Source organism: Elephantulus edwardii, unplaced genomic scaffold (assembly GCF_000299155.1).
Source record: "Elephantulus edwardii isolate Elephantulus edwardi_28Jun2011 unplaced genomic scaffold, EleEdw1.0 scaffold00015, whole genome shotgun sequence".
NCBI classification, from domain to species: Eukaryota; Metazoa; Chordata; class Mammalia; order Macroscelidea; family Macroscelididae; genus Elephantulus; species Elephantulus edwardii.
In genome coordinates this window covers 9,558,931-9,572,346 of record NW_006399765.1, presented here as the reverse complement: position 1 = coordinate 9,572,346, position 13,416 = coordinate 9,558,931, and the positions used below count along the sequence as shown (strand labels likewise).

General features: G+C 37.7%; 1 protein-coding gene across 3 annotated transcripts in view; it reads left to right on the top strand.

The window, feature by feature from the left end:
• The window catches only part of NDRG3 (NDRG family member 3), a 103,107-nt gene that overhangs the window by 58,649 nt on the left and 31,042 nt on the right, over positions 1-13,416 (top strand). For 2 of the 3 annotated variants that reach the window (XM_006881502.1, XM_006881501.1), the window contains one exon: positions 13,152-13,214. In XM_006881502.1, the coding sequence (XP_006881564.1) occupies positions 13,152-13,214 (63 nt within the window). Of the gene's footprint in view, positions 1-10,213; positions 10,320-11,259; positions 11,381-13,151; positions 13,215-13,416 lie in introns of all 3 variants that reach the window. The other variant, XM_006881500.1, reaches the window with a different exon arrangement.

Below are 13,416 nucleotides of genomic sequence, written 5' to 3'. Positions count from 1 at the left end.
CTTTTTTTTTACCTTTTGCTCTCTTCATGAATGATGTTTTTTACATCATCCCACAACTCATCTGGTCTTAGATCATTGTTAGACTTGGTGAGAAAGGAAAAAACATACTACTTCATAATTAATAGCAAATTTAATCCTGCCCTTTTAGCTACTTCTGTCTTGCTTAATCTTCCTTTTCTCATGGGAATGTTTAGAAGTTTTGAACTAGAACTGAGACAGTTGGTTTAGCTTCTCTATGTATAGATATATTGCTTTAAAAAAAATAATAGTTCTTTTGGTCGAGTGTGATAGCACATGCTTGTAGTCCCAGTTACTCCAGAGGCTGAAGCTGGAGGATCACCTGAGTCCAGGAGTTCATGGCTGCAGTGCACTGTGCTGACTCGTGTCTGCACTAAGTTTGACATCATTACAGTGACCTCCTGGGAGAACGGAACCACTAGGTTGTCTGAGAAGGGGTGAACTGTCCCAGGTCAAAAAATATACTACTTTATTGTATTTGTTGTATAATCAGAAAGAAATAAAGAAAATTCAGAGAAGTGAAAAAATAATAATTACCTATGATAATGCTACCTAAAGATAATCATGCTTTATTATATTTATTTCTAGTTTTTACCTTTATATTTTGATTAATAAACACCCCACATTTTCTTAGTGCAAAGCACATGAAAATGTACAGTAGCAAGGAGAAAAACCTCATGACTTTTAACCAGGAATAATCATGTTAATACGTTTAATATTGTGATATGTGTTTCAGTTTTATATAAGAAATGAATTTTAAAATTTGTATGGTTAGTGTCATAGTGCATGTATATTATCATACTATATTTCCTGTTCTGACTTTAACATTAGAAAACACTTCCATATCATTCTGAAACTCACAAAAATAATTTTAATGGGTGTCTTATTTTTTCCACTATATGGCTATATCAAAACTGTTCCATTATTATGTAAATTAGATTTCTTTCTCTCCCCCCCCCATTATATGTTAAATTCGTTGAACATTTTTGTGTGTAAATTTTATCCACACTCCAGATTATTAGGTGAATTCTTGCAATGAGCATGATTAAGGCTCTCGGCATATCTTGTCAAATTGTCTTCCACTTTCACCATTGCACATTGAGTAAATATTAATGGAAAATGGTGAAGAAGCTGTTAATCCACCAGGATATATAATTTCCCGTAGGTGAGGCTGATAATAGGGTGATCCCACAAGGACGGAGTTCTTGCTCGTAGAATTATCCAGGCATAGCCAAAGACTGAATGATTCTGTGCTGCTTACAGTTGCTCTTTAAAGGATTGGTTTATAGAACCCCACTGTGAGAGATGGTTTTAATCCCACAGTTCAAATGTGCACATATGATTGTCTTTTCTAATGAGTTTTAAAAAGCTTTCAGGACTTTCAGATCACTTGATCAATAGTCACTACTACAAAGTAGAAATTAAGTGAAGTAAATATTTTACGAGTATCATCAACAATGAAGAAGTCTTTAGATTCAGGCACCAGCTACAACCTGCATTGGAAACTTTCCATCAATTCCACACTCGCTTGGCCTTAAAGGCTACCCAGAACATGACCCAATCTACCTTTCAGCCACATGTCATGTCCCACTGCTTCCCTTTACATACCTCACCCTTAGAGAAAAAGGAATTATCACTGATTTGTCCTCACTTCAACTTTGTGCTTTTCCTTTGATGGCCTTTCTTTATATTTGCATTTGACTTCTCTAAAATCCCTTTATTGTTTCATCTTATTAACTTCTAAAGGTACAAGTGACTTTATTCTCCTTTGAGGAAAGAAGAGGGCTCTTGAAAACAGCTAACTTACTTTTTTTTAAAATCATTGCCTCTTAACCTCAGTTTTCTTTCACTTGTCTCCCAGAATCTACTTTTCAGACACACTCTGTTACAGCAGGGACACAGTGGCTTTCAGCTACCCCAGACTCAAATCTTTCCAACTTAGCAATTTTAACACCATTATTGTTATGTACTGTGGAGTTGGAACTAACCCATAGCTGACCCTCCAGAAGGTTTTCAGAGACTGTAAATTGCTAGGGAGGAGATTGCCCATCTTTCTTCCATGGATTCAAACTATGTATGTTTGGGTTGAGAGTACAACTCCTTACCAGTAGGCCACCTGAGTTCTGTAACCACAACATGAGGAGAAGATATTTACCAATAGAACTTGAGGGGAAAAGTCCATAAGATCCTTTTGATCTACTGTGCATTGCCCATGGGTCACATGCACATCCCTGAAGCACTCACTGTGTGTGTCAGATCTTTCAGCTGATCCACCTTAGCCCTGACAGGGTAAAGTGCTCAGCTAACTAAAAGATTTGCAGTTTGAATTGATTAGACCTGAGTCTCTTCCTAGCAAGACTTACAGAAAAAATTCCATGTTCTGAAAATATTCTGGGCTCTTGTTTTTGTTAATGGGAGTTCTGGTAGCCTAGCCAATAGGGAACTGCAGTGCTACCCCAAAATCTGTGCCTCCCTACTGCTTAGAATCCACCAGTGGCTCTAAGGGAGAAAAATGGACAATTTCCTGTATGATTTATGATCTCTGGGATTCTGCTGGAGGGGATCACCTGTGGGTTGGCTACAACCTAATAGCAAGTTCTAGTATATTCTGTCTGCACTAGAATGTAAAAAAGCCAAAACAAAGGAAAGGGATACTAAAATAAAAGAACTTAAGAGAATATTTAGGACAGCTTGGGAAAACAAAGTTTTATTACAAAATATGTGAAGAGCTAAAGTTAGAAAATCGGAAGGGAAGAACATGCTCAGCACTTCTCAAACTGAAAGAACTGAAGAACAAATTTAGGCCTCTAGTTGCCATACTGAAGGATGTTAATGGGCAAAATCTTGAATGGTGCAGGAAGCAATAAAGGAAGATGGAAAGAATACACTGTATGAAAAATAATTGGTCAACACTGGACCGTATCTGGAAGTATTATATTATCAAATTGTTACTGTTATTTTTACCATTGCATCTGAATCAACCCATGTCTGACCATCTAGCAGGTTTTCAGAGACAGTAAATCATATGAGAAGAGATTGTCCATCTTTCTCCCATGGAGCAACTGGTGGATTCAAACCATTTACCTTTGTGCTGGCAGCACAGTTCCTTACCACTTGAGCCAACAGAGCTCCCTATAGGACCCAATGGTAATGAAGGAAGATGTTCATCCTGCTCTAAAGGCAGTGGCCAAAAAAAGCCCTAGGAATTGATGGAATATGATTTGAGGTGTTTCAACAGAAAAAATGTAGCCCTGGATGTGCTGAATACCTTATATCCAGAAATTTAAAAGACAACCTGCCCAGTCAATTAGAAGAAATCCATATTTGTTCTCATTAAACAGAAAAGGTTATCCAGCAGAGTATAGGATTTACAAAGAGATCATTAATATCAGACTCTTGTAAAAATCTTGCAGAAGAGTGTTTTAAAACAGCTAGAACAGTACATCAGCAGGGAATTGCCACAAATTCAAACCAGATTTGGAAGATGCATGTACAAGGGATATCATTGTTGATGTCAAATCTTAACTTAAAAGCAGAGAATACCAGAAAAATGTTTCTTTATGTTTTAGTAACTATACAAAGGTATCTTGACTATATGGATCATAATGAATTCTAGATAATATTTAGAAGAATGGGAATCTCATAACACTTAAAAATGTATGCAGGCAAAACCTAGACATAGACCAAGAGACAGTTGTCTGAACAGAATAAAGGAACACTGCATGGTTTTAAATTGGCAAAGATGTATACCAGTGTTGAATCCTTTCTCCATACCTATTCAGTCTGCATGCTGAGCAGATAATTCAAGAAGCTGGATTGTAGAAAGAAGAATGTAGCATCAAGAGTGAAGGGGGGGGGAAGAAGAAGAAAAGAAAAAAAAAGAGTAAAGGAAAACGTGATGACACAGCCTTGCTTGTAGAAGAAGATCAAAGACTAAGCCTTCAATATGGATTACATGTTATAATCAAGAAAACAAAAATCCTTACCCCTGGACTAATAAGGAACTCCATGATAGATGGAGAAAAAAATGGAGATTGTCATTGATTTCTTTTTACTCAAACCCACAATCAACATCCATTGTAGCAGCAGTCAAGATTTCTGAAAACATATTTCCACTGGGGGACATTTGTCAAGGACCTCTTGAAAGCACTAACAAGCAAAGATATCAATTTAAAAGTTTAAGTGTACCTGATCCAGGCCATGGTATTTTCAGTTGCTTCCAAAGCATCTAAAAATTGAGAAAAATGAATCAGAAACCCCAATGAGGACCAATGCCTTTGAGTTGTGGTTTTAGAGAAGAGTACTGAATATGCCATGAGTTCTCAAAAGAACAAACAAATCTGTCTGGAGGAAATGCAACACGATCTTCCTTAGAGGTAATGATAGTGTAACCTTTTCACATATTTGGGATATATTGCCAGGGAGAATCAGTCCTTGGAAAAAGACATCATGCTGGAAAAGGCAGGAGTCAGCAAAAGAGAGGATCACCTTTAATTAGATGGATTGATAGAGTGACTGCAACAATGTTATTACCAAATACTTTTTCCCAGTGGTGGCTTCCCTGTTTACCCTGTTGGAGAAGTTTTTGGATGCGCATAGGGATTTGATTCTTAGAAGATCCCATTCATCTACTTTGTCTTCCCCTGGTTGCAACAATGGTTTTGAGCATAACATAGGTTATAGTGATGGCACAGAACAGGACAAAGTTCAGATCTCTTGTTCACAGGATCACAATGAGTTGTAGAGACTCAGTGGTAGCTGATAGTGATGACAGTAAGGATGTTGAGTTGTTTATGTTAGTCTTTTTCTCTTTTTTTGAAGAAGAATTGGAATTCATTTATAAGTTAGTTAACATTCTAAAACCAAAAGAAGTTATCGGTTACTATTTTGCAAAAGAATGTCGTAGGTAAAGGACATGGCTTTTGAGAAGGCTAGGAGTTGTAAGTAGTTGAAGAGTAAAAGTTGACGTCTGAAAGAGTGTAGATTAAACTGAAGGTACAAGAGGAGAGTGTTGCAGCTCAAGTTAGAACATGTATTTTAGAATTTTAGAAAGGGAAAATGTGATTTCCTAATGGGCAGAAAGTTGGGAGAGTGTGGAAATTAAACAAGATTATGCAAAAGAACTTTATCATCTGTAAACACTCCACAGAGGTCATGCTGGTTTAATATTTAAAAATCCTGTTGTAATAAAAAAAATATATATCCCAAGCTCGTACAATGATCTGGTTCTTAGAAATAGTGTTCAGAATCAAATATTGGCATTTCTTAGACTATGCTTTATCTAAATTTACGTAAACTGCCTAGGGAGATGAAGTAATATTAATAAGCATGAAATGATCCTATTTTGACTGAGTTCAGAAAAACCCAGTTGTAAATATGTCATTTTGCTACAGTTTTGATGAAGCACATTTAACTGAAGGGAGAAAGCTCAAGGGAAAAGTTGGTTATTATCAAATAATGATGATAGCTTAGTAGAGATAAATTACAGCTTTGATCACTTGGGACAAGCAGTCTGGGATGGTAATATGTGCTGATGATATGATACAATTTCTGGTTGCTTATAAGCCTGGAGAATAAAGAGATCATGTTCAGTAAATGCATAACCTAACAGATGGTAAGCAATCAGAAAGGAGTGGTGGAGTTCTATGACCAGAGCCTGTAAGAAGCTACCTTGTGCTGTGTCTTTTAGAGCACAGTTGTCATTGTGTGATCACTCCAGTTCTGGAATGCTGAGGTGGAGGAAACAGAAGAAACAGCCTGTAAAACACATTGGTAACTAATTAATGCAGAAAGGTGGCAGCCACCGTATCTCTGCAAGCACCTGTCCATTGACTGGCTCTGTAGCCAGAATTCCTCAGTAACACACTAAACTCTCGATGAATTCTAAGTTTAACCATATAAGCGCACAGGCAGGAAGGTGGTTCTCACGAGTTCCTGTGAAGGTGAGCACCTCTCTTTTCTTTGCATTTTTCATTCTACTAAGAACATTTACATTCACATGAAGAGAACTATGAGACATTATTAACCATGAACTGGCCCAAATAGGGCAAAGATTGACAAATGAGACCCTGAATTCTTAGACCTTTGATACTTGGAATGTTATGATATGTGGGCATGAAATTATGTAGACAGGCTGAGATCTACTTAAAAAGTTGACATTTAAAAAAATAAAAAATTGACATTTTGTAAAAAGTTAATTTTTATTCCAAATGGTCATCAAGATGAACAAATGATGACTTGGTAATTACTTTGCCCCTTTTCTTCATCTACTTTCAAATTTTTAACTTTTTGTCTTCTTTTTTTGTGTTTTATTGAAATTTATTGTTAATTTCAGTAAAAATTTACAGAGACATTGGATTTCCATTCATTCATTGTTGAATTTTTCTCCCCTCCCAACCCTCCCCCCTTGTACACTACCCTCTTGGAAAAGTAAAAGAATAATTCTTTCATTGTTTTACAAACCCTCCCCCAGGTCCACTCCACCATGCAGCCTCCGCTCTAGACTCCTGTCATGACAAAAATACCTAATCACATGTCCTTTTTAAACAGTTTTCTCCCTCATCTGTTTCAATGCAGTATACATTATTGAACCCATCTTTTCCAGTCTCTTCCCAACCCAGTCCTGTTTTACAACAGTGGCACCATGCAATATTTGTCTTTTTGTGACTGAGGTACTTCACTCAGCGTAATGTCCTCCAGGTGCACCCATTTTGAATAATATTGCATGAGTTTCTTGTTTTTCCAATGCAGCATAGTATTCCATTGTGTGAATATACCACAGCTTCTCTATCCATTTGTTTGTTGATGGGCACTTAGGTTGTTTCCAACTCCTTGCTGTTATGAACAAAGCTGCGATAAACATGGGTGTGCATACGTCTGCTTGGATGTCAGTTATGGTCTCTTTGGGGTATATTCTCAGTAATGGAATTGCTGGGTCAAATGGTATCTCTATTTGCAACTTTTTGAGAAAGCACCATACTGCCCTTCCACTGTGGGTTGTACCATTTTACACTCCCAGCAGTGAATAAGGGTTCCAGTTTCTCCACAACCTCACCAGCATTTGTTGTTTGCCGTTCTGTTAAATTTTGCTATTCTGACTGGGGTGAGATGATATCTCATAGTTGTTTTAATTTGCATCTCTCTTAGAGCTAGGGATTTTGAACATTTCTTCATGTGCTTGTTAACCATCTGAATGTCTTCTTTGGTGACGTGTCTGTTCATATCCTGTGCCCATTTTTCTATTGGATTATTTACCTTTATCTTGTTGTGGTGCTCAACTATTTTATAAATTTTGGATATAAGTCCCTTATCTGACATGTCATTACCAAATACTTTTCCCCAGTCCGTGGCTTACCTTTTTACCCAGTTGGAGAAGTTTTTGGATGTGCCGAAGTTTTAACTTTTACTTTGCCTATTGTTAGGGAACTCTGGTGGCCTAGTGGTAAGAAACTGTGCTGCAATCCTAAAGGCATGCAGTTCAAATCCACTAGCTACTCTGGGGGAGAAGGATGTTCAGTCTCCTTCCATGTGATTAACTGCCTCTGAAAACCCCCTGGAGGGTCAGCTGTGGATCGGTTCCAACTCAACGGTACACAACAAAAGCAGCTACCCATTATAACTTTCATTTTTCTTTTATTTAATTTCTCTCACAACTTCCTCTACTACATAAAGTTGTGTTGCCAGAATGCTCTTTGGAGACTAGGATGCTTAACCCTCATCTCACATATTTTGGGTATGTTGGTAGGATACACTATTCCTAGGAAAGGGGCATCATGCTTGAAAGATAGAGGGTCAGCAAAACAGAGTAAGACCCTCAACAAGATAGATTATTAACCACTGCAGCAATGGGCTCAAGTGTGTCAGAGATAATGAGGATGACACAGGATAGAACAGAGTTCAGATATGTTCATAGGGTCACTATGAGTCGTACTCAACTTCCTAGCCCTAACAGCAATACACACAGATAAAATCACCACCTGGCCTTGGGGAGATCCTGTTAATTTTAGGGCTAAATTATACATTCATTTTTCCCTCAGTTTTCTTATTTCTTCCAACTTATGGCAGTGTCTGTTATACAATAAAAGTGATCCATAGAGCTCTACCCTTAAAGAAGCAGATTACTAGTTCTTTTCTTTCACAGAACTGCTAGATAATTTTGAACTGCCAGCATTAAAGTTAGTGGTCTAGTACAAACTGAACAACAGACCAGAATATTTTAGCATAATTACATAGAAAAATGTAAGGAAAAAATCTTTTTGTTTTTGTTGTGTGCCATCAAATTGGATTTGAATGGCACAGGAGGAGATTACCCCTCCTTCTCCAGAGGAGCATCTGGTGAATCCAAACCACCCTTCTTCAGAATTGCAGCATAGTTCTTGCCACTAGGCCACCAGAGCTCCCTTACGAAAAACTATTGAGTCTGATGTTACCATAAGAAAAGAACTAATACACTATCAGGAATTTCTTTATCTTCTCCCACTCTAGCTCTATACTTAACAAATGCACAGTACCAGATTCTTTCTTGTATGTCTTCTTTTTCTTCAAGTTAGTTTTGAATAAGATGTAGCGATCATAGAGAATAGCAAAAATACTAACTCACTCATAGTTTTCTTTAATAGAGCTGTCTGTCTGAAGTAGGTAAGATACTCCAGCCTGGGGTTTATGATTTAAGAAAAACTGATGCCTAGCCAGTGTAAGATTGTCTTTTGTGTTCCCCACATTAAGGGAGAATCTGAAACTTTGATGATGTTCATTATCAGATAGGAAATAAAAAAGAAAGCCCTTTGCTTTGACTGAGATTCTTAGGAAATTGTTATTGTTAGGTGCTAATCAGTCAACTCATAGTGACCCTGTGTGTGATAGAGTGAAGCCTCGCACCATCCTGTACCATCCTCACGATCTCTCCTGTGTGTAAGCCCGTTGTAGTCACAGTGCCAGTCCTTCTTGTTGAGGTTTTCCTTTTTTTCTGACTCTACTTGCCAGACATGCTGTCTTTCTCCAGTCCCACCATCTTTGCTTCTCAGGAGCACTCTCTGGCTGCACTTTTTCCAAGACAGATTTGCTTTGTTCTTTTGACAATCCATAATGTATTTAGTATTCTTTGGCAACACCATAATGCAGAGATACAGATTCTTCTTTGTTCTTCCTTATTCAGTGCCCAGATTTCGCATGCATTGTTTATTTAGTATAAGACTTTGAGTGAGGTATGTATAGAGAGAGCATCACTAGGCTAGGCACAGTGATTTTTATTTTTGAGAAGTAGGAAAGTTGAAGACGACTTGAATAAATTCAGTTAACTCTTGTTCCCTCCTGCTCACTGCTCTTGAGCCAGCTTTGACTGATAGCAACCCTGTGGGACAGAGTACTCTACCACTTGTAGTGTCAGTCTAGAAGCACCAGTCTCATCCTGTTCCACCTTTATTTGGTTCATGATATCTATTAACTTAAACTTTACTCATTGTATTAGTTAGGATACTTTGTGGGGCAGGGAACAAATCTACCCCAGCTAACCTAAACCAGGAAGTAGTAATCCGGGGATGTTTCAGAATTTTAGAGTATATACAGCTCTAACCAGGAATTAGAGCAGTGGAAATATCTATTAGAAACTCCCACGTTCGCTTTATTTTCAAGAGAAGCTGAAGATAGACTGTCATAGTACCATTTACAAATTCCTAGGGGAGGATGTTGAACCAGCACAGGCTAGATGTTCACTGCACTCCAGTCATAAGGTTATGTTGCACAAACGTGGCAGGCAGGCAGGCACTATTCTGTAACATGTACATGGCACAGGAGGACAGCTTCCAGGAAAGGGGAGAGATTCTAGGCAGACACACCATTAGATACCTGCTGAATTAAGAAGTTGCTGAACATGTATTCAGCAGTTCTAAAACCTCATTTTACACAGATCTCTCTTATTGTCTTTTGCTTCCTCAAATCTTACCTGGTTTCTTACCCACCTTACTGATCTCCTTTTCCTTGACCAATTCCTGATGGATTCTCAATAACTTCCTGATGTCTTACAAGTGAACTAAAGTGTATTTTCCTCTGTATAACATAACTTCTCTCTGGTATTATAGTTTAGTGATATAACCTGCCCCAGCTAGTGGGAAAGGGCAGAGAAGCAGGTGTTGTGAAACTTAAGCAACCAGGAAAGTCTGTTCTGCCATTGCTAAGACTTTATATTCTCTTGTTACAGGAACATGACATAGAAACCCCTCATGGTGTAGTCCATGTCACTATAAGAGGCATACTGAAAGGAAACAGACCAGTTATTTTGACATATCATGACATTGGCCTCAACCGTATGTATTTTATTTTATACCTTCCCTTTTTATCATAATATTTAGTCTTTGTATATTAATAATAATTTTTAAAGCCTAATATGCTAATAGAATGGGGATTTCCCTCTCTTTACCCTTCCCTTCTCATTGCTGCATATGTTATTGGCAGTGAAAGTATGGAAGGGAGTATATTTTGGGGATACTGAAATTCTGTGTCATCCTTTGTCATAGATGCTCAACACTAATGATAATATGACAACCAGCTCAAGAAAGTAGAACTGAAATTGGTATTTTCTTTATGTCTGTTCTCCTGGGTTTTTCATGTTTAAGGAAATCCAGAGTTCTAAGTTTTAAATGAATTTGTAAGAGTGTTCTTGGACAAGCTGTCATCAGTGACTTACACCTGACTTTTCTCAATAATGGTGTAAGATTCTGTCTCTTCTGATAGGCACAGGTCTATATTCATGCTTCTCCCCACATTTCTCTGGTTTTCAGAGGTAACCTGTGTTTGAGACTACTGAATCTTTTGTTGCCTCCTAAAAGGATTTAAACAGTTATACCAAGAAGGTGAAATTAAAGCAGCAGCCTCTCTTTGTCAAGAGAAAGTGTCCCAAATAGGAATGTAGGCTGATCCAAGATATTTATTCTAGCTAGACTCTTGGAATATACTCAAGTGTCTCTATGTTAGATAGATGAATAAAGTGACAGAGGACGGTGTTATGGATGTTAAAATTCTCTTTGTGCAGCACCTTGATTGTGTAAAATTGAGTTGTTTAAAGTTACCGAGACATCTGGTGTTTAGCCTTTAGGGCATCTCAAACAGATGGATTTTTTAGACATCTCATTTCAGTGAAGCAGTGATTAAAAAAAAAGGAGAGAAAGAGGACATGAGCATTATGACAGTGATCTCATGTGAGAGAAATGGAGAGCCCCTGACTTACGAGTATTTTTGTTCTTACAGACAAATCCTGTTTCAATGCATTTTTTAACTTCGAAGATATGCAAGAGATTACCCAGCACTTTGCTGTCTGTCATGTGGATGCCCCTGGCCAGCAGGAAGGTGCAGCCCCTTTCCCAACAGGGTAAGGCCACAAAGAAGATCTTCTGAGGACTATGACCTCAACAGAACAAATGACCAAAGTCCCCTGGGAAGAAGTATACTTGCTCTTCTTTCCACAGCTTATAGGTCATGCTTCTTAGCGAGTCATCCCATAATTTATCTGCTTAATATGAGAAAAGTGTAATGACCATGTATTTGGGAAAGCTGCATGTTTTCCTTTATCTAGAAGTGGTTTTCTATAAAGAGACCTGGCTCCATCTATATCATCACCTTCCTTTTTTTTTTAATATCCCCCTTTGAAACTTCTAGCTAAAGCCAAACTCAGATCCCTCTGAGCTTTCTGGGATCATCTATCTCTATCCCTTCCTTTCCCTTAGTGATTGGAATTTAAAAATTTGTATTGTCATTTATTATGAGTGGTTGCTCTGTTCAAGTAAAAATGCCATATGATTGGGCTAAGAGGTCTCAGTCTCATCTTAAGACTGTTTTGTGGGACAGAACCAGAGACTACCTAAGTTTTTGGACAAAGTGCTTAATAATTGCAGAAATAGAAACCTTGGGAAGAGGAGTTGTAGTACAAACACTAAAATGCTGATCACTCCCCTCTTCCTTTCCTTTGGCCAGTGACTCCTATGAACTCGACCATTGCAGACAAATTATAACTGACATTTGCATGGGACTTAAGCAGTGTTCCGGACACTGCTTTAAATATTTTACATGTGTTCCTCATTTAGTCTTCACAATTCTGTGAGAAAAGTTTACTAGTATTTGTATTTTATAAGTGAAGAATGTAAAGCAAAAAAAAAAAAAAAAGAATGTAAAGCCTAAAAAATGAAGTAATTTAGCCAAAGTTACAAAAGCAATAAATATCAAGGCTATGATTTGAACCCAGGCACTCTGGCTCCAGAATCTGTTACATGACCAAGCTATTCTATATCTCAGTACATATTAGCCTGTGAGACCAATGTACATTCATCAAGATGTAAGTCCAATTTTTTCCCCCTATTTTGTCCACAAATAGTTGATCAGTACTTCTTAAAGTGTTCAGAGATAGTCTGGCTTCTCTGTCATGTGCTAATTCTGCTGGTCAACTTAAAATTTCTTCCATCTCTCATTCTGCAGTCTTTATGGATGCACTCTGTTCTTGGGTCCCTAGACTGGGTATGCTTCTGGGTTTATTTGACCTTCATAGGATAAAATGGTTCATAGGATAAACTGCATTCAAATGTAAATAGTAACCATGAGTTACTATTTCTGTCATTTTTTCATCTCATCCTTAAAAAAAAAAAATCAACTTTACGGATGCTATCTTTATTTTATAGCTAAGAAACTGAGACTCAGTAAACCATCTCTAAGTAAAACAAAATTGCCCCAGGATTTGTGACTATACACTGAGGCTTGTAAAACTTAACTTTTGCTTATAGCTGCCTAAACATAAGCAGCAAACCAAGAGTTGCTTTCTAAGTTGAATTTTACTCTTGGGGATATACTAGTTTACGGAATCTAACAATTAATTATTTGTTAGAGTTTTGGAAATACCTTCAGAGAGAACCATATTACCATCTGGTCCCAGAGTTTGCTTTTTGGAATACAGAAACAGGTGGTTCTCTGTTTCCTTAGCATAGCAGTGGTAAAGAGTCGCACAGTATGCTGTAATCATTTCCAAGCACTACATCATCTTTGAGCATTTGATAGAAGGGAATGCTTTTGCCTAAGAACTCTGTGTATTTCAGTTCTTCTGTCTGGGGAAATGTATGTGCAGTTTAATTCAGGAGATACCCTTCTGGTTTCAGATACCAGTATCCCACAATGGACGAACTGGCAGAAATGCTGCCTTCTGTTCTTACCCACTTGAGGTAGGTTCATTCACTTAAAGTTCTTGTTTATCTGCTTGAGATGGGTTTACATGGTTTTTACTAAGTTTCTACTATGTATCTGATCCAGGTTACATGATGGTGAGCAATACAAAAGTCACTACCCTTGTTGTTGTTGTTGTTGTTGTTGTTATTATTGTTGTTGTTGTTGTTAGGTGCCATCAAGGCTTAGACAACTCATAGC